General features: G+C 33.2%; 1 protein-coding gene across 2 annotated transcripts in view; it reads right to left on the reverse strand.

The window, feature by feature from the left end:
* twin (CCR4-NOT transcription complex subunit 6-like twin) overlaps positions 1–26,021 on the reverse strand; it is a 337,401-nt gene extending 311,380 nt beyond the window's left edge. Inside the window, exons 1-3 of one of the 2 annotated variants that reach the window (XM_074182188.1) lie at positions 25,741–26,021; positions 22,137–22,446; positions 18,700–18,875 (exon numbers count right to left, since the gene is read on the reverse strand). In XM_074182188.1, coding sequence (XP_074038289.1) covers positions 18,700–18,875; positions 22,137–22,441 — 481 coding nt within the window. In that variant the 5' untranslated portion in view covers positions 22,442–22,446; positions 25,741–26,021. The remainder of the gene's footprint in view (positions 1–18,699; positions 18,876–22,136; positions 22,447–25,740) is intronic. The other variant, XM_074182189.1, reaches the window with a different exon arrangement.
* Between the last annotated feature and the right edge of the window lie 1,587 nt (positions 26,022–27,608).

A 27,608-nucleotide genomic window follows, 5' to 3' on the forward strand; every position in this document is an offset into this window, starting at 1 on the left:
TTGAAAATATATATTGAAATCGAAACTGTTTTTGAGGACCATTATTGATACTTATACTTAAGATTTGGTCCACAATCCTCCGTATTCGCCAGATTTGATCCCCAGGGTTTATTTGCTCCCAAATCTGAAAAAAATGCTCTGGGGAAAAGGATTCAGCTCGAATTCCGAGGTCATCGCCAAAACGAAGGCCTATTTTGCAGACCTTGAAAAAATCGCACTCTTAGAATGGAATCAAAATGTTAGAGAATCGTTGAAACAAGTGCAAAGATGGAGATTATACTGAAGAATCAACACGTTTTTGATATGAAAAAAAAATGTTCACAACTAGTCCCGGTACTGTTTAGCCCATGAGGTATCAATCCAAACTATGGCTAGATAAATTCAAAAACTACTTAACCGATTTCAACAATTTTGCATCTCTCGAAAGCTAAATTATCGGCAACTCTCGAAAGCTGAATTATCAGCAAATTACACATGCTTTTTTAAATAGAGATCTCTAAAAAACTGCAATAATGCATCAAGGTATCGAAAATGTGTTTATAAAAGTCAATTATTTGGCGAACGCGCTGGATAGGATCGAATGGTAATATACAAGAGGTTCGTTCCAACCAGCGTCAGAAACAGTTTCTGACAGTCAGGATTCTGCGCAGTAATGTGATTGCGTTCCAACGTGAGTTTCGAACCATTAGTAAACTATCAGTTTTCTGTTCCATCCAAGATTCAAACCTGTTCGAAATCTATCAGAATGGTTTGAGGATTATCTTCTAACCATCAATCTGACGCATGCGTATTCCGTATTACTGTTTCTGTTTTATGTTCATGCAACTTACAAACAACATAACCTGCAAAAATTGTTACAAAATAATTTATGTATTTGCTGGCGCAGGAAAAATTAGGAATTCTTTAAGTGAACCTAAAATATGAACATCTTTAATTACACGAATTAATTATTGCGGTGACCTCCCAGTTCCATGTTGATTAGTAAATAGAATAGAGATATAAAATACTGCAACCTTCTTTTACTCTCCAGAAATACACTTGATTAGATTTATTTTTAAAGAATTGAAGGGGTTATATTTTTAGGAGTGACATTCGTTGTGGAATGTTTGAAATACAAACTGAGTAGAGAAAAATATCTTCTGTATAATTCAGTGTTCATATAGAAGTATTTGTTTCGAAAGAATTTTTTTTCTTTCGTGTAATTCAATGTTTATATGAAAGTAGCTGTTTCAGGAGGACATTCTTTCAGTTTGTGTCTGAAAGTTACTTCTTGGCATGATCTACACATCCATGTATAGAGTTACTTATTTTCAAATTGATTACTTCCTTCCTTTTTTTGGAAGATTCCCTCATCCCCTTTTTTTGTATCAAGATGGAGTAGCAGAAAGCCAAAAACTTTCTTTCCCAAATCATTTTTAAAGGTTATGTTGAAATTCCATGCCAAACTTCAGTTGAACTATCAGCTGTTCCAATCAGAAATTTCAAATTAATCAGAAACCAATATTTACCAGACATGCGCGTTGACAACGATTTAAAAACAGTTGGAAATCTGTTTGTGACTCAAGGATGGAACGAACCTTATATATTGTATATTAGGATTCCTAAAATAAAGTCTACTACTACTACTACTACTACTACTACTACTCTCCAGAAATACAAATACACTTGATTAGATTTATTTTTAAAGGTTATGTTGAAATTCCATGCCAAACTTCAGTTGAACTATCAGCTGTCAGCTGTTCCAATCGGAAATTTCAAATTAATCAGAAACCAATATCTACCAGACATGCGCGTTGACAACGATTTACAAACTGTTAGAAATCTGTTGGTGACTCAAGGTTGGACGAACCTAAGGTTACAGTAAAATTCTTAAATCGACCAAGTTTTATCATTAGGAAAAATGAGGAAACATGTCAAGTGATTGATTTTTTACGTTTCTGATGACATCTGTCAAAAAAAGAAATAATTCTGAGTGATGTTTAGACAGATTGATGTTTTTCCACAAAAATGGCGTTACGAGAATTCAGCGGAAAGGTGAATGAAACTTTTTTCTTCATCTTGGTTTGTCATTACGTTTTGACCATTTTATCGATATCAATGACATTATATTCAAATGGTAAGACACATTAAGAAGAAAAATCAACAGGAAGAAATTGATGGCGACGTTGAAAATAAACGAAAAAAATTTCAAATAGTTTCAAATAGTTAATATTGGTAGCCTAAAATTGAAAACATAAACGATTAACATGAAAAATGAGAAGCAAAACTTTCTAACATGAAATATGAGAAATAAAACTGTCTATGCTTCTGTGGCTGAAATCAAAAACTACCTAACCAATTTCAACAATTCTTTCATCTCTCGAAAGCTACATCATCATAGAATTACGCTTTTTTCAATTATAGATCCCTAAAAAATTGCAATAATGTCGAAAATGTTTATAAAATTTAATTATTTGGCGAACACGCTGGGTACGCGGAAACACGCGTACACGCTATTTATTTTTTTTTGCGTTTCTGGTAACATCTGTCAAAAGAAATAAGTCTGAGTGATGTTTAGGAAGAATTACGTTTCTCCACAGAAATGGCGATACGAAAATTTCGTTTGAAAGTTGAATAAAAGTTATTTATGTATCAAGAGCGTAAAATAGGCTTTTATGGACCGCAGCGTGTAAGTAATAAATAGCCTTAGCGATAGCAACACAGCAAGAAGAAAAATCAATGGGATGAAAGTGGCGAAGTTGAAAATAAGCGCAAAAAATTACAAATAGTTCATGAAGATAGGGAAATCTAGTATCCTTGAATAATATTGAAAGCCTAAAATTAAAAACATAAACGAGTATCATGAAATATGCGAGATTAAACTCTTTCTATCATGAAAAATGAGAAATAAAACTGTCTATGTTTCTATGGCTAAAATCAAAAACTACCTAACCGATTTTTTCAACAATTCTTTCATCTCTCGAAAGCTACATTATCAGAGAACTACACGTGCTTTTCTCAATTAGAGATCCCTAAAAATTGCAATAATTTATCAAGGTATCGAAAATGTGTTTATAAAATTCAATTATTTGGCGAACGCGCTGGGTGTGCGGAAACATGTCAAACGATTCATTTTTTTACGTTTCTGGTGACATCTGTCAAAAAAGAAATAAGTCTGAGTGATGTTTAGAAAGAATGACGTTACTCCACAGAAATGGCGATACGAGAATTTTGGTTGAAAGTTGAATAATAGTTATTTATGCATCAAGGGCGTAAAATAGGCTTTTATTGACAGCAGCGTGTATTAACACGCCTAGATCCGTAAAAGCAAATAAAGTTCGAAACACATACAACATTTTATGCACGACCGGTATATTTGATGTCATGTAGATGGATACCTCTTTGCATCTAGAACGCGATAGAAATACATCAAGGCTGCCGTGAGGCTGTATATACGTATCATATCGGAAGCAGAACAAATCAAGAGTTGATGGAATGAATTTTACCATGGCAACTTAGTCAATTTTTCGAAATAAGATTATATAGGCTAGTTAGTAGTTATATTTGCTGTCAATTTTTGTGATCACAGATAATGGGCTTGTTTCATGATTTTTGGTTTAGAGTTCAAATTTAAAAACAGTGCACTTTGTTTCAGCTCTCTAAGTACCCTAATTTTCCGTAATTAATTATTAAAAATTGAATGTGGTAGACCGGTGACGTCACGGGCATATTCCCGCTTCTTGTTCGATTGACCAATAGGAACAATAGAAATAATCAACATTGCCAAATGGTAAAATTCACGAAGCAAGTAATTTGATTATGGAAGTGTAATTAACCCGTTAACGTTTCAATTAATGAAAAATTCTCCACATGGAATGAAATGTACACGAAAAATCACTTTTGGAAATAAGTTACATATCTGAAATCAGTACACAAAATCGAAAGATCACAAAATATTTACCTAAACTATGATTTTATGCATTAACTATTTAATAATACAGTTATGAAAATCAAAAAATATAGCAAACTGGATTAAAGAATCATTTCAAATATTCAATTTATTCTTCAATCCTCAATCTGTACAACTGCAATTTATTATAAAAAGAAAAAAACGATTCCTACATACATACCTCTTCCAAAACTTGAGAGGAAGGTTGAATGAGGTCAAGTACAGACAGAATTGATTGATCTCGAACTGATCAAACAAAAGCTTCTGAGGTAATACCATTAATCATATGATAAAATTATTGAAGTAAAATGAAAAGCATTTGATTTTTGTGCAAAAATATGAATTCATTTTGTTTCATACTCTCAGCAACAGTATTAACTCCAGACTATACTTTCTGTGGAGAATACTTGAAGTTGAAATAAAAAACGGTGTCATCAAATTCAATATTTTCGTTCCCCTTCCATTTATAGTCACTTTTTAAATGATTTCTAATAAGATTTGGAAGAGTAGAAGACTTGTAGTTCTTTCTTTTCAATACTTTTACCTATTTTTTTCTCATCATTTTATCCTTTGGGGACCTAAACATATGAAATAACTTTTGGGAAAGAAAGTTTTTGGCTTTCTACTACTCCATCTTGATACAAAAAAAGGGATGAGGGAATCTTTCCTCTTTTTCTATAATGTTATCCAATTTGGTACTGAAGAGCCTTGGGGCAAGTGTCTTAAGGCGAAACATCGGTGTATACCAGTGAGGGTGACAGTGTTCCATGTAAGTGCAATGTATTACCATTCATTCAAAATAGAACTCATGTGAATGATATCTGATTTTTATTCCACAAAGAATGTTTGAACTGAGTAGAGAAAAGTATCTTCTGTATAATTCAGTGTTCATATAGAAGTATTTGTTTCGAAAGATTTTTTTTTTCTTTTGTGTAATTCAATGTTTATATGAAAGTAGCTGTTTCAGGAGGACTTTCTTTCAGTTTGTGTCTGAAAGTTACTTCTTTGCATGATCTACACATCTATGTAGAGTTACTTCCTTCCTTTCTTTGGAAGACTCCCTCATCCTTTTTTTTGTATCAAGATGGAGTAGTAGAAAGCCAAAAACTTTCTTTCCCAAAAATTAATCACTCCTAAAAATATAACCCCTTCAATTCAAATGAAATAACTCACCTATAAACCAATGCGCTTTCTGTTTTCTTGTGTCTTTCCGTGTTTAAAATTAACACAAGAATGCACCATATTAATATTCAAATATATCTCTAAAACACTTTTAAAACACATAAACCAAACTCGATGAAAAAACGAATTGTTCCTACGCGAGCTGTCAGCTAAGAAAAGTTGAAACTCAATATTGCAAAAACAAGCAGAATGGATCCGATAAGACATAAATTTTCAATGCCGAATAAACCAATGAATTGTGATATGTGTGTGTACCTACTCCATTTTCCTAAGAAAATGAACGATCAAATAAAATGTACTTTAATTATTCATCCATTTTTTTAAAAATAAAGCCAGCAAACAAATAAATATACAATAATAAGATCGCTCGAATCCACGAATTAAGCATAAAAATGGACCATAATATTTGCCTTGATAACTGATATAGTTTATCTATCTAAATATGATTCTAAATAGAATTTAAAGAGTTGTATTTTAGAATGGTTTTCGAATGCTCATGAACCCTAATGAAATAAATCAACTATGCATTCATGCCACCCACCAAAAATAAGAAATTCAACATTACTGGTCATTCCAGTCAGTCAGCGCCCGCTGTAGTGAATGCGACAATGTGCTCTTTCTAAAGTCAATGGTTTCCACACATAACTTCGTATTTTTGTTTAAATAATTTCAAAATGAATGTTGAGCCTAGTTTTGTTAAAGCTGACTCCAACAACATATCAAGATTTTGAAATGAATTGAATTGAATTTTACTTGAAAAATTTGAAATACTTTGGTATCGAAATGAAGAATGAAAAATTGAAACGGTAAGTGGTATATGTAGGTCCCTTTTATTTATATGACATTCATTTCAGACTTTGTCTTTTATCGAAGGATGGAAAGTTTTGATTTAATTTTTATTTTAGCTCGGCCAAGGAGCAGCATGATTTTTCGGAATGTACCTGCCGAGACCTACTTGTTAAAAAAAACGTTCTTTAACTAGATAATTGTTAACAGTTGTATTCACACCGAGTTGACAACAATTACAACAGAAATGGCATCTGTCAAATTGGATCATCAGAACTGAGATTGGATATTAAAAACCATGGCAACTCAGCTCTAGACACGATCAATTTTATTGGTCAACAGACACGCGGCCAATTTAAATTCTTGCTTTTCGAATTGTTCTTTTTTCTGCAAATATAAAGAGATCTTGGGACCGATTAGGCTTGATAAGTATAATATACCCCTACCTCGATCAGTCTATAAGCAAACCAGTATCATTTTCCATAGCATGAAACAAGCCCATTCATTAGTGATTTTGAAATGGATTCAAGCGACGAAAAAAGTGTCGCTAAAGTGCTACTTGACGCCCGCAAATCCGGGCGATAAAGTGCTACTTTACGCCCGGTCGTGCATAAAACTTATTTTCTCGTATTCGTTTGAAAATGTTCTTATAGGACGAAACTGTAGTAACGTTAGTTACAAATACAAGTGGTAAAGAAACATAGGAAGTTTTATTTCTCAGTTTTTAACGATGATCTTCTTCCACGTAGTAACGGCTACATCCATCAATTCATAAACTATCATGTCTAAGGTATTTACGACTATTTCCAGTGGCATCAGGTGAATTCCTGAATGAATGAATATATCATAATCTAAAGCTACAAGTTATTTTACTACTGATGACTATTCAATTAGTATGGACCACATTGTTCCTCACACCGAAATATATTTACACGATGGTGGATTCGTAGAAATTCATTTCTGTGAAAGCGATGCTATGGGAATCATTTTTTATCAGTCGACTGCATCACAAACTGAAAGAACTTTGTTTTACGAGCTTGGAAAAAAAGGCAAAGTGACAAACTTGAAAAGAATATTTCGCTTAGATGCAGAACACGTCGCGTACTTAAGATGATATCGCGTTTTTTTCGTCCCAACAATTTATTACGCGAAAACAAACCATTAATTCATGTCAAATGCCACGATGTAAACAATTTGCTTTCGCGATTCCGATTATGTCGGTTGTGTTTTCGTAAACTTGTTTTTCAGGCGAGATGTCTGAATTATCTCAAGAGAGGTTGGCTACCCTTCTACTATAGACTGCAATGAAAAGTACTTGAAAAATTTCGAATTTTTTCCCCTAAATTAAACGTTTTCACGAGTTGTACCGTTGACAAATCTGTCTCCTACACTGACGTCACTAATATATAAAAGTTATCGATTTATTCGACATGTCGAGATTTTGACATAACAATTTAGAAACACAAACTTTTTGTCTTTTTACTTCTTCATCTTTATACAAGAAATGTAGGCAACTTCAAAAGAAAGTAATTATACAGGATGTCAATTTGAAAACTTCCCACTCTAATATCTTACTTCCAGTAAACAATATGAGGAATCGGGAAAACAGGTCAATTTTATCATCAAACGGGGCACTTTCAAGGACTATTTGTAGCCCTCGTGGTTCAACCCTCTAGGAGGGGTAGATGTTACCCTTAGAATTTTAAATGGGAAGGAGGTCAAGTGGCACATCATTTTGATTAATTTGAAGTTAAATCTGCTTCCAATGGTTCCCTGACTTATTATTTTTTGATGATCATTTTCCGAAAAATAAGGTTCTAAACTAACAGAAGTAATTATTAGTACGCCTATACTGAGATGCATGGTTTGACCAGAACTGGTAAGAATATTAGGTGGTCCGTTTCAACCCTTCATTAGGGGTAACATTAGCCATTAGCTTCAATTAATTTACACCAAAAAGTAGTCTAATAGTAAAACGTAGATGGTAGTAAAGTTGTGTTCAGTAAATTCTGAATGTTTAATTCTCATCGCAGAAAGTGTACAGATAGCCGTCCTTTCTTGCTACTTCTGCTGTAAAAAGTTTCTGTTTTCAGGCAAAAAATTAGTTAGCAAATTTGAATGATGTGGTAGTATTGTTCATACAATTGTACCGGTTAGGCTGTTTAGTGATTACTGTAATAAGTGTATAAAAGATAGCATTGAAGTTATTGTAATATACTATTTTAATTAATTATTAACACGCTTTTATCAGCTTCACCTGAATGTACGTATGTATGTTTGTTTGTCTCTCTCAAATTCGGGATCTGTATTTGACAAAATTATCGATATTATTAGGATCTATTCGCGGGCAGATGGCGCTGTATGTAACCTCCTTGATATAATTCGAACTCACTTTACATGTATTTCTTCTTTTGAAAAAAGGATTTTTTTATTAACACGCGCGTCTGCTGCCTTATTTGTAATTCTCCTTTGCGCGCCTGCTACTTTGGGCTTGGTAGCTTATTTTCAGGCTCCCTCTCCTGAATCGGAAAATATCAATGGTCATTTTTCTAATCAATATACGACTAAAAAACACGCTTTTAATGAACATCAAACTAAAAAGTTAAAAATATTTTATTTCTGTGACGGGAAAAAAGTTTGACATTTCATCTCTGATGACAGATAACAAAATGCCACTTTTTCTGAAATTACCTTTTTCCCGGGGAAAAAAGTGAGTACTTTTTTCACGGATATATAACATTAATGGATTTTTTTGATTAATTAATGTTTAACTTTCTTTCGTCGATTTATATGTTCAATTCATTGTTTTTTACTCATTTTTACTGCCCTGAAGGAGCGAAAGCTTGGCAAAGGAAAGCAGAGTTTCAATTTTTTGACTGAGAGACCCCATTATTTCATTTTACCGTATATATATATATATATATATATATATATATATATATATATATATATATATATATATATATATATATATATATATATATATATAAAGAGGTAGAAATTTAATTTTTCAATATTAAATCGTCGTTTTTTCTGTCACAGAAAAAAATTGTGTATTATACATTCACTTGGCGTCGGGAGACAGACAACACAATCTCGAGCTAAAATCTAATACTTTTCTCCCTTGTATAATAAATAACTATTTAACTTTTCAGTTCGATGTTCTTTAAAAGCGTATTTTTCAGTTTTTTAAACTATATTTATTAACGAAAGACATCCAAATTGTAATGTGCTTGATTTGGTGAATAAGTTTTACGAAACTGGTTCAGTGACAAATAAAAAAAGAAATAACACCAGAGCCCACGAGCTCCTTACGATCAGTATCAGAACAGACAGGAATGTCACGCGAGACTATAAGAAAAGCATTGAAAATGCATAAATTTCATCCTTATAAAATGCAGATTCATCAATAACTCCACGAGGATGATTATGATAGAAGAATATAGTTTTGTGAAATCATGTCTCGTCGAATCAATACCATCTCTCATATTCTGTTGAAAATCTGTTTCAGCGATGAGTGTTCATTTTTTCTGAATGGCAATGTTAACAGACAAAATTGTCGCTATTGAAATGATGAAAAAAGGGCATACACAACACCCACAAAAAGTTAATGTTTGGGCTGGTATTCTTGGAAATGCCATTACTAGTTCGTTATTTCTCGAAGAAAACTTGACTGGCAATCTGTACCTTGTAATGCTTGAAGATACTATCGATCCTGGCATATTAGAATCGTGTTAGGAATCACACGTTAAAAGGTAAGACCTCGTTAATCCTTAACTCGCACAAGTTTCTCAACTTCTGAGAGTTGTCGTTCGTATGGGGCGCGACAGCTGATTAAAGGAAAAAGAGATACTATCGATCCTCTTATAACTCACGAGCTAGAAACTCAAATGGATGCAGAACGATCTGTTTATTATTTACTGGAAGAAAGATATTAAGAGTGTGAAGTTTTCAAATTGACACCCTGTATTTCGTATAACGCAATCAATTTGTATAAATATTGAGAAGTAGAGAGCCAAAAACCTCTTTTTCGCAAAAACTAATATCTCCTAAAAATATCACCCTTTCAATTTAGACTGAATTCCTGTGACTAGGATAAAATCAAATAAATGTTTTACATACTGTCACCATTTCATGAGCGGATATCGTATCTGGTTACATTAGGTCATATTCTTGTGCGAGAAATTTGTGTTTTCGTTCTTGAAAGTTCAAAGAGGTGCTAATGAGGTGTTGAAGACAAGTGTTTTTGACCAGAGATTTCAAGAAGTACACCTTGAAAATGTACTTGAGGAAGTACACGTGAGCTCTTTCATTCATTACGTCGTGTGGCGAGCGTACCTTTGAATGATAATTTTTTCAATTCCATAACAAGTGAATACATTGATTTTTGTGTAATTCAATGAGATTCTGTACATGATCAACATTTTTTTCTTCGAAGTGGACATTTTCACCATTCACTCGATTGTTGATACGGTTAGTTAAGTAAAATTTATAAAATGTTTACATTTTTCGGATAAAGTATTGTTAATTGAATAGAACTGACCGATACTTGATGAAATTCCATATTAAAACTCATTAATACAGTTTATTGTATTATTTTCACTATAAAGGGTTTTACAACGACACGTGTTTCGCTACACAATAACTTTATCAAGCGCTATTGTGTAGCGAAACACTTGTCGCGGTTTGTGTAAAACCCTTTACAGTAAAAATCATTCAATAAACTATTATTGAGTTTTAAATTATTGTTCCTCGTTGCAACGCTCCATGGCTTCTAATTGAGTGGACCGATTTCGAAAGCAAAGCAGCAATGGATAGAGCATTGAAAGCTCATTTCAATAAGGTATGATTCGACTTGCCTTCTAATTTTCAAGAACTGGGGGACTAAAACCCCCTTAGGGGGTTGAAAGTTTTCCAAACATTTTTGTTGCAGAACTTTTTCCTCCTTAAGAATAAATTTGAAGTGTTTCTTTCCTTGTCAGTTATGAGTTATGCCTTGCGACGGTTCAAACTGTTTGTCGAAACTGTGGACCTATTTTCCGTTCAGTACCAGTACCAGAAAATGTTTTTCGAAACTCAATTCCAGTAATCGTTGCCAAGCGTGGATGTATTGCATCGTGATCAAGGGATGATGCAACAAGATTATTTTTACCGTGTAAATGCGAGAATCACGCAAATGGCACGGCATCGATTTTCAGTGTTGCCAACAAAGCGCCAAATCTACGTGTTTTCAGTACCTTCACGCATTTTTGCACGTTTGTTTTCTACGAATTTTCATTTAAAACCCTGCCATTTTGTCTTAGCAGGTCACAAATAATTTTCACAAAGTGAAAATTATTTGTTATGTAGTTCCGTGTTCAAGAAATTACCATTTCTGGAATGGTCCTAAATGTGAGGTATCCATTATCACAATCCGATTGAATGAAGAATATATTCATTCATATTTTCATTGAAGGAAAATTCCTTGAAATGATTCTGATACCATATATTAAAAATATCGAGAAAATGCGCTTGCTCAAGTTTTTCAATTTCACAAATTAGAAGAAAATGACACGTTACACCATTTAGATTGAGTACCTACTCTTGGACACTATTTGCCACCTAATTTGGGCACAATTGACCAATACTGATATTTGACTTGATATTAAGAAGACGTGTAATTACGACGGTTGTGATTGAAAACTTCAAAATTTATCACGTACAATAACATTTTTATTATTTCGGTCATATGGCATCTACATCTAGTGCCCGTGGAGATCACATTCTTCATATATGATGATAAACATATGTGATATGTTGATTCACTATTCTTTGTGTTGTTACTACAATCTACAATACACTGCATTGATCTGTCTGTTTAAAAAATCTGATGGATGGATGTAGCCATTACTAAGTGGTAAGAAATCATCATGAAAAATGAGAAATATAACTTCCTATGTTTTATTCCACTTGTATTTGTAACGTTACCGCAGGTTTGTCCTACAAAGACATTTTCAAAAGAATACAATAAACTACAACTACAGTAAGTAAAAACAGACGTTCCTCAATGACTTTATTACCTGAACTTTGTTTATCTGTGAAAATGTGGGTATGCTAATTTGAAACCAGGTCAATTTGGTCATTTTGTAGGTTACATCCGCAATTCCTATGTTTATGAATTTCCAAGGATTCCAAATAATTGAGTTTTCAACCCTTGCCTGCAAAGTGCAAAATTTCCGTATCGTTCAAATTCGAGAACTTGTGGTTGCATTTCAAAAAATGGTATGAAAACGTCGAATCATTTTAACCTAGTCTGAAGGACCTTTCATGTTTAGCATATCGTTTTGAGAAATTTCGGCCACATTGCCTCACATAAACACTATAACACTTCAAACACTTAAACTTACAAACTCCAGATTTCTCCATCTTCTCCACTTTATCTTTTGCATTAAAAAGGGAATTACATAACCTGGCATGTGGCCCGAATGCCACTTCCACATTGTTTTTCCTGAAAATTCCCCCAACTGTCTGTTCTTTCACCAAAATATGTGCAAAATATGTTACAAACTTCTTGATTTCTTGATTGTTTGATCTGGGGGTATATTAATCTATACGTAAATTTGAGGCTTTGTTTTCTGACAAACTTCTAGATTGTGTCTGCGTTGAAACCATAATTCTAAGCTATCTGCATAATTGTTTTAATTTCCCCTGTCCAGATTGTTGGCGGACAAAGGTAACGAGAATGCTCTGTGTAATATTGAATTGTAGGCTGCTAATTTATGACTGTCAAGATGGAAATCACTTGGGATCGTTTTCTGTATACATTGAACTCAAATTTATTGTGATTATCTGTGATAGTCAACCATTTATTAATATCACTGGTTGGCAACTCTGTCGCTCTCCCGTTTGCCCGTTCGACTCGAGCCAGCCTTTGCCACGATTGTTGATCCTTTCTCTCATTTCGCACGGCCTACTAACTCGAATTCTCCTACTTTAATGGTTTACTGTTAACAAAAATACAGTCCCGAGTTCCATTACCAGCATAATGATAATGATGCACCACGCAGATCGGTAGTTAGAGAAGGTACGGCATTAGAGAGGTGTGTATTTAGGTTTCGGTAGTTTAAAAAAAACTCGCAGGCAGATTTCAGTTTACACAATTGTATCCACGAAATGTATTGCGTTGCGCACGAAAACTTTTGTTTTTTTTTTTAAACTTTGGCGTCCAACCAGAAGACACATCTCGACTCTTTTTAGTTGGCTTCATTATGATTACAATAACTACTTACCGAATAAAGTACAATATACCCACAAATAAATGTTATTAAAATGAAACTGCTCAAAATCGGTGTTCATTTGTTATTTTTTACTGCTTGAAATCAATTTTTTCAAGTCTCAGGATCACATTATAGCCTCAACGGAATTTTTTTCCTCTTTTCTCCATGACACCCTGGCCTGGAAGGCAATGAAGCTGCTGAATATTTTGCAAAGGAGGGTGCTGCAAGTGGCTTCATTGGACCAGAACCTGGGCTTTGGGCTTTGCCAAACAAACACAACACCTGGATGGCAAGAAGAGTTATGGACTTCTGGCAGAATCTTCCAGGATTGTCTCACTCCAAGGCGTTTATTCACCCTTCGAAGCTTGATTCCAAACAGTTGTTGGACTACAGTAGGGATAAACTACGATGTCTAACAGGCCTCCTTAGAGGTCACTGTCATTTGAATCATCACATGCACTATGCAGAGACTTGGACTGTCGGAAGACAGTGTGTGTCGCCTCTATCTGGAAAATGATGAAACTGCAGAGCATATACTTTGTGCCTGCCCCGATGGGGACCGAATCAGATTCTTTGAGTTTGGCAGATCCGTACTCTCACCATCTGACCTGAAAGACCACTCACCATACAAACTAATCGGCTTCCTTAAGAAGCTGGGTTTATTTGGCCGAGTGTGAATAGGTGTGAGTCACAATAAACCCTTATGGGTTGCGGTGAAGGGTCGAATAGACCCACTCACTTCAGACCTACCTAGATGTTTGTTATATTTTTCTGGACTTATGTGTGGTTGTCAGCTAAGGTCTCCGTTGTAAATATCCAGAAGTAAAGCTGAAATTATTCTGATACGATTTCTGTTCTGTTGGAGCAGTTCTTTGTTTTTTTTTATTCGCAGGTCTCTTAATGAAGGTTTTTCGCGTGTGTCTCCAAGTATGTTTTCCCTCCTGACCCATTTTCTGATTTGGTTTCACTCCAATGATTTTGGTACCTACATAGCTGACTCAGATTCCATATTATGTGAGATTGATGATCCGTATCTGACACACTCATCAGCATTTTCATTTTCTGTGATTTCTGAATATCCTAGCAACCAGTGCAGTTCATGCCAGTTTCTTCATTTTTTCACTGCATTCTCAGAACAATGTTGATATCACTCTTGGATTCATCAATACCCAGTTTTGATGGTATTTGATGATTCAGGTCTGTATGGAAACTGTAATATATTGAATCATAATCTTGACAAATACATTTTCAATATCAACTGACAATCCTGTGGAATCCTGTAAACTCCCGCTTGTAAACGCCAGCCGTGAAAGCCTATATTCGCATGTTTTGTTTTTGTTATATCTATAAGCGCTATGTTTGCGATAATAACAGTCTTTTTGTAAGCTATCCATTTCTTACAGAAAAAGAATATGCATACTTCCTTATCTTGACAGTTCGTACTGAATCTATTGAAAGGGGCATATTTAAAACAGAGCGTAGTTTTGTTTCTTCTTTCTTATATCTGGTGAGAACTGCATGTTAAACAAAAGTTTTTTGATGGATCGCACTTGACTCCCCATCTTGAAAAGAGATATAGAAAGTGGCAGAATGCCAATAAACTTATATCAGTCAATCAACAAATGTTACATATTTCATATTTCCATATTTTCTTTCGACATATGTTGAAGGAATTCAAAAATAAAGACTTTCCTGAAGAGAACTGCAAAGTATAGCTCATTTTCATTCTGAAGATTTAGGCATAGTAAAAATCAACCAGCAATTCACTCCCACTACTTTCATTCATAAATTCACAAAGTTCTCGGTGATAGGCGTGCACTCATATAAAAACGAAATTTAAGGATATTATAGAAGATTTTGTGGAAAGTTACTCATAATCAACTACAAAAACCAAAAAAAATAATAACAACAGCGAATAAAATAAGCACAATATCAATTTCCGATCGTTTATTATAACTAATCCGATGCCCGTGGGTCCGTCGAATCCTTCGATACTACAGCACTGAACGCGTTGGATGAGAATCTCATCCTGAGAGCGGTTGAAGGTCCCCGGCAACTCGGACGGATCACATGGTAAGAGAAACTACTGGTTGCATTATTCTAATGTGATTTAGGTTTCTGAAAAGTCTAAATAAGAATCCCCTGTCAGCTCCTTTTTTTTTCGGGATTAGAGAACAAAAACAAATATTAATCATCGAAAATCACTTTATTGTTTTTCAAAATATTCCCCATGAAGACCTATACACTTTTGCATGCGTTTGAACCAATTGTCGAAGCACTTTTGCCACTCTGATTAAGGTATCTCCAAAACATGCATTCTGAATGCAGCAACCGCTTCTTCAGGTGTCGAAAAACGTTGAAAAAAAAAGTCATTCGGTACTAAGTCACGACTATACGGCGGATGACTCATCAAATCGATGTTTTGGGTTTGAGCCGATGTGTGAGAGCTCGCATTGTCGTGAAGAGTAATCCGTCTTCGGCGGTTGATTTTCCTGATTTCTTGGAAGACAACTGTTAAACAAATGGTTGTGTACCACTCAGAATTGACTGTTCTGCGTTGTTGTAGTGGTACAGTTGCGACATGTCCAGTTTTTCCGAAAAAACAGGCGACCATTTGCTTGGAAGTGCTTCGTGCGTAAACAACTTTTGTTGGATTTGGCTCCTTTTGGAACACCCATACAGTCGACTGCTGTTTACTTTCGGGCTCATACGCGTAAATCCACCATTCATAACCTGTCACGATGTCATAGACGTGTTTCGAAGTACCGCGATCGTATTTTTTGAACATTTCCTTCGACCAATCGACACGATCCTTTTTTTGAGCGATTGACAAATTGTGTGGGATCCAATGCGAACAAATTTTTCTGACAGTCAAATATTTATGTAATATTGAATGGATGCTGGTCCCACTGATGCCTCAGATGGTCTCAATCTCACGATAGGTCACATGACGATCTTGCAATATCAGTTCGCGCACAGCATCAAAGGTTTTCGGAACAATAACTGATTTTGGACGACCTTCACGAAATTCGTCTTGGAGTGAACTACGACCACGATTGAATTCACCATACCATCGATAAACACTGGTCCTTGATGGAGCTTCATCGCCAAAATCCATTTTTGGGCCGCCGAGATGAATCTTTTAAGTTACTGTAAACAACACAAATAGCGCGAGTATGTCAAAACATTCTGAATACGTATAAGCTCAAAGATGTCCAACTTTACGATACAACTGTCAGTTGCCAGATTGCAACACTAAGGTTGCCAAATCCCGAAAAATAATAGGTAACCCTCGTAATATATGTGGGAACTGAAATTGCCTCACTCCAAAAATATTAAAAGAAGACAAGTATTGAGTTTGAAAAAAATCAAAATCTGAAAGTCATGCCTAATTATATATGTCATACAGATGCTAATAAGCAATAATGTATCAACCCACAAAGAGTAAGATTCGAAAATTTTCGTGTATTCTGATAATGCATTTCAAAATAATATACATTATTGAAAATGGTTTCAAAATCACTCATATCCAATAAATACTGAAAAAAATTATTCATATCATAACATAAATATTAAATTATATATACAGTTCTTAATAGGTCATCAATCTTCTTATCAGGGTCAACATTCAAAGAAGTGCCATCTGTCGTCTTGATAAAGATGTTATGAGACTTGACACCACATTTTTAAATGTCATTCAGTTCATCAGCGCATCAGCAAAAAACAAAGTCTACCCAAATCGAATATTTTTATTGTAAAACAATTTTTTATTACTAGTTTTGTGTAATAATTTTGTGTAGTTGTCCGCAATACATGCTAGTATCATCAAGATGAGTCACTAATTGTTCTGTTATATTAAGATTTCCATGGGCAATTTTTTTCTAGGTTGAGTTGCTGGGAAAACTTAGAAAATGAACAAATTATGTACATAATAAGTGCCTAGTTGAATTTCAAATGTGAAGCTTTTATAAAAATGTAATTATGTTCTATCAGATTGATGTATCGGTATGACTTCTTCAAAACATTTCAGAATATTTTCGTATATTTGTCAGTAAAGTAGGAACCTTTATAATATTATTATCAAGAAACTTTGTCATTGATATCTATATATTTCTTACATATGATTGGTCATTATCGATATTACAAGATTTATTTTTCAAATGTATTAATAATTCACAATATTCTTGCACATTAATACATTTATATGGAATAAACTATTTGTATTAAAAAAAAATTGGTCCATTTCCTCTAACATGCAACTTGATGAAACCAGAGCCCAAAATAACAGACAGTAATGATTTTATCCACCTTAGGTCTCATATTATTTGGCAATTTTGGGACTTAGTAGTCTTTAGAAGATTAATACTGAGTACAACGACTTCCCCTACAAAAACGCCATCTATGAAGTAGACAAAGGAACTCAAACCGAGCTCATCCAATACCTCCACTTGATAATCACTTTCTGCAGCATTCGTTGCAAACCGAAAACTAGATGAAACAAGAACCTAAAGCGTCACATACCGAGATCTTTGCTTGTTAAAAACATCAGAAATATTGCTGTATCATTCCCGGAGGCCAGAATAGCGGTAGTCTTTGTTTTCACAAAAATAATGATTTAGAGTATTCAATTTCTGATAACTTGACAACTAGATCTTTGTAACGTTGATGTTAGTATCAGAAAATGAAAAGTATTCCAAAAACTAGTGCCACTGTTTCTGCTGAAGCAAACTGAATAAATCCATTGACAGGAGTTCGTCAGCAGCATTTCGAGATTACTGAAGGTGATGTTTGGTACTATCAACTCCAGAGAAAAAAATATGTAAATCGCAACATAATCCAGAGAGATACCCGGAAACAGGAAGGTTTGTCTATTAGATGGAGCCCCCATCATGATATTTGTAAAATTAGCCCTTTTATCGCCCTAACAGTAGCTTAGAAATTGACAGCAGAGGTACTTGACAGTGTAGAAATCACTTTTGGGTTTCGACAGATAATTTTTATGATTTTAAGCAAGGCCTAACTCAACAAGAATATATAGTATAAGAAGAAGAATGTATAGATTCATTATAATGTATAGTCATTAGAATTGGAAGTTAATATTGAATAGCTTAGTTTAGTTGAGTTCTTCCTGAACAAGGAATATATGATTATCTGAGAGCTTATTTTTCAGCTTACTCACAAGGCAACGAAATATAATGTTAATTTCATGCTTTTGTAAACTCTGTATTCCAATTCAGATATGTTTGAAGTGGGATATTTGTCCCCCAAATGTTGATTCGATTAACTTGGAATAATTGAAGAGATGGAGCCAAGATTCGAAAAAGCAATAAATCACAATCTTTCTATTGAAGAATTATTCACTCCCGAGTTTCTTTGAGTATAGTGATATATTATAAGTACGAGTCATATACGTTATTATTTCTCTGTTTTGAAGTACTACTTTCAGGTTTTTTCCCAAATGTTCTCAAGACATGATTTTTTACTTACAAACAAAAGCAGTATACCATGTACTAGGACATCTAATGTAGCAAAAATTGAAAATCCTACCTTGTAGATTGTCAAGCATATATGTCAGCAGCTTCACAGTCCCATTGGGTTCTGAATAGATGGTTAAAATGTCCTTGTTCAAAGGATTTCCATTTAGAGAGAGAATCATCAAGTTGAAGAGTCTGCCCAGTTCATATGGTAATATTCTCAAACAGTTATTTGCAAGATGTAGTTCCCTACAAAAAATCATAACTTGAGCAGAGTGTGAAAATCAGGAAAAGTCTCTATATGCAATGGTCATTTCAAATAATTTGATCCAATTTGATCCAATTCCAGAAAAGTTACGAAATTTCAGGCTGGAGTAGTGTAAAAAAAATATACATTCAAAAACTAGAAATTAAACCAAAAAAATTTGAAAATAATAAAGATTGGAAATATACAACCAAATTATTGTTGATTTTCATCATATACATGACACGCAATATAAAACTGAAATAACTGCATAAAATAAAATTAATAAAAAAGTTGCTCAAAGAAATCCTCAATATATTATACCCTATCTTTATGATAAAATACCTAATGAATTAAATAAAATAAAATCATTATATATCTTCAAAAAAAAATAAGAATTGAATAACTGAAACATCTATAACAATTTTTGATGATCTTCGGAATAATCAAAATTAAACTAATTTTGAAATGTCCATACAAATTAAAAAATACCTGTGTATTTTTTAATTTAATTTGAGCAAATGAGTAAATACATAGTTCGATGAGTGCATGGCACTGGCACTTTTTCGAAAGAATATCAGGTTAATATAAAATACACAGGTTAATACATACACACATACCGCACACACAAATTTATAATATACAAGTTATAATATGAATAAAATATAAAATAAATTAAAATGGGGGCTTGTTGAATATAATTACTGTCCTTAAAAATTTTGAATTACCAATAAATTGCTGATTTTGCAACATGTCTCATTAAAAATGAATAATTTCAATTCTTTTTACAAATAATAGTTGACCAGAAGTGGATCCAATTTCTGGAGGAAGTGTATTGTACAGTTTAGGAGCAATATAAATTGAAGAATGTGGAAATGAGCGTACCCAAACAGAAATTTATAATGTTGCTAAAAAATTGATATTTTTCAAAAATTTGTCACTTAACAAAATGAGACTAATTGGAAACCCTAATATCTTCATGTCACACTGATTTGTAAGCAACTTCTTGAACTAGGTGACAGAACTCTGGACTTGAGGGCCAATGGTCCTGTGTTCCATTCGCATTGAAGGCTGTTTTTTTCAATTTTCTTTGAACAGTAAATATTCAGAGTAGTTGAATATTTTTTAAGGCTTTTTTAGATTGGTTTTTGTTATGAAATTTAGTTGTATTGCTCTCATAGCAGTATTCTCCACAAATAAATCTTATTTTGAAATATTTCTGTTATGAGTTCCAGAAAAAGTATAGTATTCTACTGAAAAAAATGGCTATTACCAAATCCAATGATACGATGCTCGCCTTCAAGTCTAGACAAACTGAATTCTCACGAATAATGACCACATGTCTCGTACTATATTTCACTCGTGGATCAACAATGGAGCACCTAACAGTTATATAAATATCTGAGGCTCATTTTCATTATTCCTAGCAAGCCTAAGTAAAATTCTCAATATCTCACAACAAAATTGTCTTTTTCTTACCATGATCCTGCCAACAAGTTATAACAAAAAAAACTCTAGTAATGTTTTAACATTATGCTCCAATCAAGGGTATATTGGCCCAATTAAAGTTTTATGTCCAATGAAAATACCAAAAATAGATCAACAAGTGTGTCAAGCATACGATAGTGAAAATATGGCATTTCAAGAGATTTTATTGCCATTTGCTTGTGTCAAACTTTCTCTTCACATTCGTGATCAGCATACAAAGGTTAGGTTTGGTCCAGAGTGAGTGAGCCTGTTTGACCCTCCACAGCACCTGTAGGGTTTATTGTGGCTCAAAAGTATGTAAGAAAGATTTACAAATTTCTCATGAGACCCTTTGTCTGGTTATTAATCAAAACTTTTCTCACACATGTCTTACATTTAACTCATAAGTGATTGGTGCCAGTAGGTTACTAATGGCACTTTCAAGCTGTCTCTCAGTATTTTTCCACTACCATATGAAAATAATAAAGATTGAAATGTATATTTCCCTTCCTTGTTTCCACTTGAATAGAACTGTAACATTTTTCATGTAGCTCAATTTTGAAAAAACTGAAAGAATAAACTATAAAAAATGAGTTTATACATGAGTCAACGCATAGCATATGAAGAGAATACCGATAAAAGTTTTTCGAGTTTGAAGAATCTGCAAACAAACGATAGTATCATAGTTTCAAGAAAAAAATTGATTCAAAATTCACTCTATTGTAATAAATATTTTGAATAAAAGCTAAAACTGGAACCTCAGGCATAGAATAAAAGAATAAAAACAAAACAAGTACTTTTCGCAATTAAAAGAAAAGTAAAACTCTTCTTGATGTGCCTTTCACCAAACTAGTTGGCACCTTCAGAAAATTCCATAATAGTAGACACTAAATTCTCAGAAATATTGCATCAAAATGAAAACATTGTTGCCAGCTTGTGATCCTATATATTTTATTAACTGATGAAATATATAGAATCACAACAATGTTTTTGTTTAAATGCAATATTTCTGCCTAGTATTATGAAATTTTAATATAGATATTTTAGGATAGGATATCTGTTTAAAAAAATCTGTTTTTCCGTTAACCAGCTATCGCACCCCTACGAACGACAACCCTCAGAAATCGAAACTTGTGCGAGCTAAGGATTAACGAGGTCTTATCTTTTAACGTGTGATTCCTAACACTATACAACCACAGTTTCAAAACACGTAGTTTGAAACAGAGTTACTTGCCACGAAATAACCCCAGAATCATTTCATGATGTAAAAAATTGAATTTGTAAAGAGAGTTATTTATTGTCAGAAAGTGAATGATGAATACTTCAGATATTTATTGCAATAAACTGGGTTGAGTTTTGAATACAATTTTTTTAATTATGACATTTATTGTTTGCTTACATATTATTGAAACAAATATGAAACTGCAAATTTTCCAGGAATGGCTGAACCGATTTCCAAAAGTGAGACAGTTTTGGACAGAGAATTGAATTGCCTATCAAACGAGGTATAACTAGACCCCTTTTTTATTTGAAAAGAAATAAGTTGAACGCCTTCTCGGTGATGAGTGACACAATACTACTATGTTTCTTATAAGAAAGTAGTTGAAAATTATTACCATTTACATAAATTTGGTTTGACCTTGATATCTTACACCCTTTTCACTAGTTGGAAGGGAGGGGCAATTAACGTTCACACTGCATAATTAATTACTTTGTTTACCATCAACACTCTTGCTTTTCTTACTCCTTGTATAAAAGTTATGATTTTGAAAATATCTGATAACTTTTATCGTTCTCACCTCAGATATATGAGTTCCCCTAGCTCTGCAGGCAGTGACCTAAGTTTATTATTACTTAAATCCAATTGTCTTAAATGTAGTAAACGACAAATGTCTGATGGCAATCTGCTAATTTGATTGTTTTTTATAATTAGGGATGTCAAATGGGCCATCTTGAATAAATTCGGACTTAAATTCCGAATAGTCCCTGTTATCTCCAACTCATTCCATGAGGACTTCTTTCCACTGGCTTGCTCTTCGGCAGACATGAGGGTATGGGACCGACGATTTCCACTATTATTTTCGTACTTATCCTTGCGTGGCATATTTCCTGAAAATAAAAATATTCCTCAGTCAGTATGAGATGTGTTGGATATATTTATTCACCAAAATACACATATGGTAAATCAAAACATACATACACAGGAGTGCATATTTTTACAATAGATAAAAAATACCGTTTATGACAACTGAGAATATTTACTAGTTATTTGCAAAAACATATCATATTGCATATCGATAAGTCACTCCAATACAATATAAATCTAAGCTGCACAAACAAATTTGAATGGGCTCCATTTATTATAATAAACATCTTCACTGCAAATTTGAATTTATGATAAGATATATTTTCAAATATCTTGTCATAGCACTGTAATATTTGCTGAGGTTAAAAAGTGAGTCATTTTGGAAAAAAAGGTTTAGGCTTTTTACTTCTTCATTTTTATACAAAAAATTTTCATATAAAAATAGTTGTTTCAAAAGCATTTTTTTCTTTCTTGCAATTCAATGTCTATATGAAAGTAGTTGTTTAAAGAGGGCTTTTTCTTCCAGTTTATATTTAAAAATAACTTCTCGGCATGATATACACATCTTCCTGAAGTGTTCATTTTGAAATTAATTTCTTAGAAAGTTTTTCATATTTTTTTGTATAAAGATGAAGTAGGGAGCCAAATTTTTTTTCTCAAAAACTAACCTCTCCTAAAAATATACTTGTGTTTTGATGTTTGACTCGTAATGTTCTTATTGCAGATCCTATTTCTATAGATTTCATAGGTGATATTTTGAATTAGTTAACGGAAAGTGAAATATAAATTTCAATACATGGAGTTGGACGAGAGAGGTTCGAGAAAGCAGGCAGGAGGTTTGCAAACGTAAATTAAATGGTTGCAGATATTACTCACAACAAAGCTAGAATTAGAAAATGATGTTTCTACAAAGACAGTAATTGAAAATTGGTAAAAATGTATACGACCCATACCCCAAATGTATCTCGATTCACATCATGTGATTTCTTTTGAATTATATATTTCTGTCTTATTTTTTGTGTAAAAATTTCAATTGCTAACACACAATTATGATAATTGTGTGTTAGCAAAATTTGCATAAAAAAAAATTACAGATGTTACCTTATATTCAATTTATTTTCCTTGAAGGCAAATTTACATTCGTAAAGGAATACAAGACTCCACAACATATTTTTACATTGAAAGAAAACAGGGTATGTGCATATTATACATCACAATTTGAGATTTGCAACACCGGTCAAATCATCAAACGCCACAGCTTCATGAACAAGAAACTCGTTAAGCGAGTAGTAGACTTTATTCAGGAAGAAAATTGTTTCGCAGCCAGTTTCAACAATAGTCAAATGCCCTTAGAGTTTCACCTAGGAATGATTGTATTAAGGTGAAACCATTCCGAATTATGTGTCATAGACAAAACACTGAAAAGTTCCAATAGTTTTTTGTTGGTTTTTATTTTTCCTTTCGATAGAAGTAGATAGAAGAAAGTGTGGACAATTGTCCAATTTGTGTTATCAGAAGCTAATGAGAAAGAAAAATACAGTGCAAACAAATCTCAGTTAATTGAAAAACTTTAAGGTACACTATTTCAGTTTTGTAGTATTGAAAGAATACTCGAAAAAAATGGTTATTGCAGAGATATCTATAAAATAATTTTCGGGATAAAAGATATCCAGTCTTAGTGCAAAATATCAGACAGATTATCAGTCTATGAAAAATTCTACACAAGCCAAGTCGAAAAAAATATATCCTCACATTTCAATGTGAAAACATATATAGCTAAATATACTGGAGTGAACAATGATTGTGAGTTTTCATCACAAGAGTTGAAAAACATTCCTCAAACAGAATGTTCATTTGATGATAAAACAACAATCTCAGTTATGGAGATATTACTAGAAAATTTGGGTCACATACAATATATTTCAAACTAATTATGTTGAAAAAATAGTACAGTGAAAAATGTATTGAAGACGATGAATATAGAATAGACCCTATTTCACTTGAAAAAAGAGGAGGCGTATTGTTGGCTACAGTTGGTGTCGATTTCAACTTTTGATATGTGTTTAATAGGATAGCCAACCGTACACTACTGAATGCCCCATCTTTTGTCGATTGAAGTACAGTCTATTTGGCAGGGTGCTAGATGAATCATCAAAAGAAATTTAAGAAGTCAAGTTTATTGCAAGTATTATTCTGTAAATGACCAAATGTTTATAGACCTTATTGATGTGTTCATTTGCTATCAGAAATGATTTTAAAGGATAACATTTAAAAAAGTATCCACAAGTGCAAATATTGTTAGGAAATAATATTTCAATGGAAAATAAGGGGCTGAGGTAGATTTCTGATAAATTTGATTCAATAATGATAAAACAATCTCCAGCTCCAGATAACTTGAAGAGGTGGCTGCAGATGCCGTAAGCTGGTGTTTACTGTACTGCAATATGCAGTACAATGCGATGCTGATAGTTTATGAATTCATTTTCTATTATGAAAATAGGCGAAATAGAAACATGATTCTGGTTGAAATGATAAAGACACTTTTGAAGTTATATAATAACCAAAATAAATGAATAATAAGCAAAATAAATAAATAATATTCATCTTTTATATACCGATCAACAATTTGAACTTTACCAGTATAAAGATATAAATCTAAAACGGAAAGCAGAATTTTAGAATAGATTCGTTTTTGTATGTCTTCATGAAAAAAAATGTGGGAAAACTTCCAAAGAAAGTAGTAAAGAAATTTAGTCAAAATGAACTCTTTACAAAGATATCCATATCAAATACAGAAGTATTCTTCAGATACAAACTGGAAGAAAAAAACTATTTGAAACAACTACTGTATTCGTTTATTCATTTAATTACAAAATCCAAAAATAAATTGAAGCAATTAATGGTATTTACCTGATTATTCAGGATAGTCTGTTTGAGTTTAATACAAGTTGTTTTATAATAATTTATTCAAAGAAATTGGTTTCCGAGCTTTTACTATCTTTGAGTCTAGCACAAGATACCAAAACCTACACTCAACCATCCAGGCAGTATTCTGCCTTTGCCTTTTAGTGAAAAGTTCAAAGAACCCATTGGTCAAATTTGTTCCTCAATTGAAAATAATTTGAAATACTTCATTTTTTACCGATGTATTTTCCAGGATTTTTGAAAAATATTTTTGCTTTACATTGCACTAAAAAAATATAATTTCAGAAATCTAAAGAAGTCTTCAGGTGGAATAGCTTCTGAATCAGAGTTGATTAAATACTTGTTCATTATCCTAATATATTTTCGTATTAAGGTCAGAGTATGTTACTCACCCTCATCTACGTCCCAATTGTTTGAAAAAATAATACCGATATGTACAAACTACTGTTTTTTCCGATTTTCACTTTAAACAACACAACACTCGCGATAACAAAATGCCTAAACTCGGTAGGGCTGACAACTGACGTTTGACAGTAATGAGAGAAACAAAATATCTATGACTCTCTTCAAAATATGTGTTGCTTTTACAAACTGTATAATAGAAGGATTTGTTGAATTACTTATAAACATATAAATTTGATACCAATCAGTAGTAAAATTTAACTGCAATGAATCATTGTAATTGAATTTTAATTTATGCTTTCAGCTCTCAGTACTTATAGCTCCACCTAGAAGTTGAGCTTAGAAACACATTCTAGAACAGAGGCGTAGAAGGTTAATCTATTTATGGTCCATGATTCAAAATACCAACAAGTGTTTACCTATTAGAAATTGGCCAACACAAATTGTTAAAATACTTATTTCAGTCACAGTGTGCCTAATAGGTTTCCAGTCACAAGATATTCGAAAATATTTGTTTCCAATAGGTAATACAAGTAGGATGTCCTATAATAAAACTTTTTATATTCATTCAGTATGAATTTTTTCTTGAAAAAGATTTTACAAAGTCATAGTCATGATAGAAAATACTGAAATATAGAAATATTACACTATATTCAAGTATTCATCCACACATCACCAGAAGATGGTGAATGAGACTTTGCCGAAACGTCGTGAATGTGATCCATGTGAGGATCAAAAACACAGAACACGGAATGACATCCGGAATAACAACCCATCATACCCTTTCCGTGAGTTCGAGTTGAAGCGCGAGTTTTGTGTTCGACGTTTCGGCTCTAATTTTGGAGCCATTTTCAAGAAATTGATGTTATTTGACGCCGGGGCCTCAATCTGCCTACTCCCCAGTAGGAGTTATGTCTGCCTACACCTTTAGATCAATCTGTATGTAACCTGCTCTCAATTTTGAGGTAATAATAGAACAAATTTGAAAAAATCGTTGCCGGGCAGGGAGCCACTGGATAGGCAAGCAAAAAGATAACTTTGGTATAAGAAGTTGTCTAACTTGGGATGAGCCGTATACATTCGTCATCTGCTGTGCAAAAGCCGCCCTACAATGTTGCGAATGCAAATTCAGCGGAAGCGTTAACCATCCAGGAATAGACTATCCTCTTGAGGATCCTTCAGACATTGTCTAGCTTCAGAGGATGTATGTATGTATTGTACACTTTTTTTGACTAGATGTTATTCAGTAGTTCAAACAGAACACTTCAATTAATTTATTGATTATTGATAATTAAATCAAAACTGGATACATTTCAATAAACACGTCATATTCTCTTCAGAGTGGTTTGAGTGTACGAAATGAAAACGGTTGTGAAAACAAACACTTTGCGGCATCTATAGTGAATTACTTGAAGTATGATTAGGAGTTACTATTGTTATCTACTAATAGATGTCGAAACAAAAAGTTGTGCACCTTATTGATATTTCCATTACACGAATTTGTTGATTTTCAATAAAGAATGACTATCTGTTTATGAAATTAAATGAAACGTTCTTTCACAACTCACGAAAAAAATTATAATGAACGCACTTAATGCAAACATTTGATTTTTCTCACCATACATGATGAGTATGTTTGATGCATCCCTGTCTTTTGCATCTTTAGATTTCTTTGGTAGATGACCACAGCAGATTATACGAGGTACGTTAAAAAATAAGATGAATTTACATTTTTCTCAAAAAATATTTATTTATTCATCAATTTTTATTTCGTCCCCTTCAAAGTAGTCCCCCTCAGATATAATTAACTTGTGCAAGCGTTTTTTCCAATCCTCGAAGCAGATCTGAAATGCACTTT

Source organism: Leptinotarsa decemlineata, unplaced genomic scaffold (assembly GCF_025532065.1).
Source record: "Leptinotarsa decemlineata unplaced genomic scaffold, Ldec_3_MD MMD2_tig00026328_RagTag_RagTag, whole genome shotgun sequence".
Classification (NCBI taxonomy): Eukaryota; Metazoa; Arthropoda; class Insecta; order Coleoptera; family Chrysomelidae; genus Leptinotarsa; species Leptinotarsa decemlineata.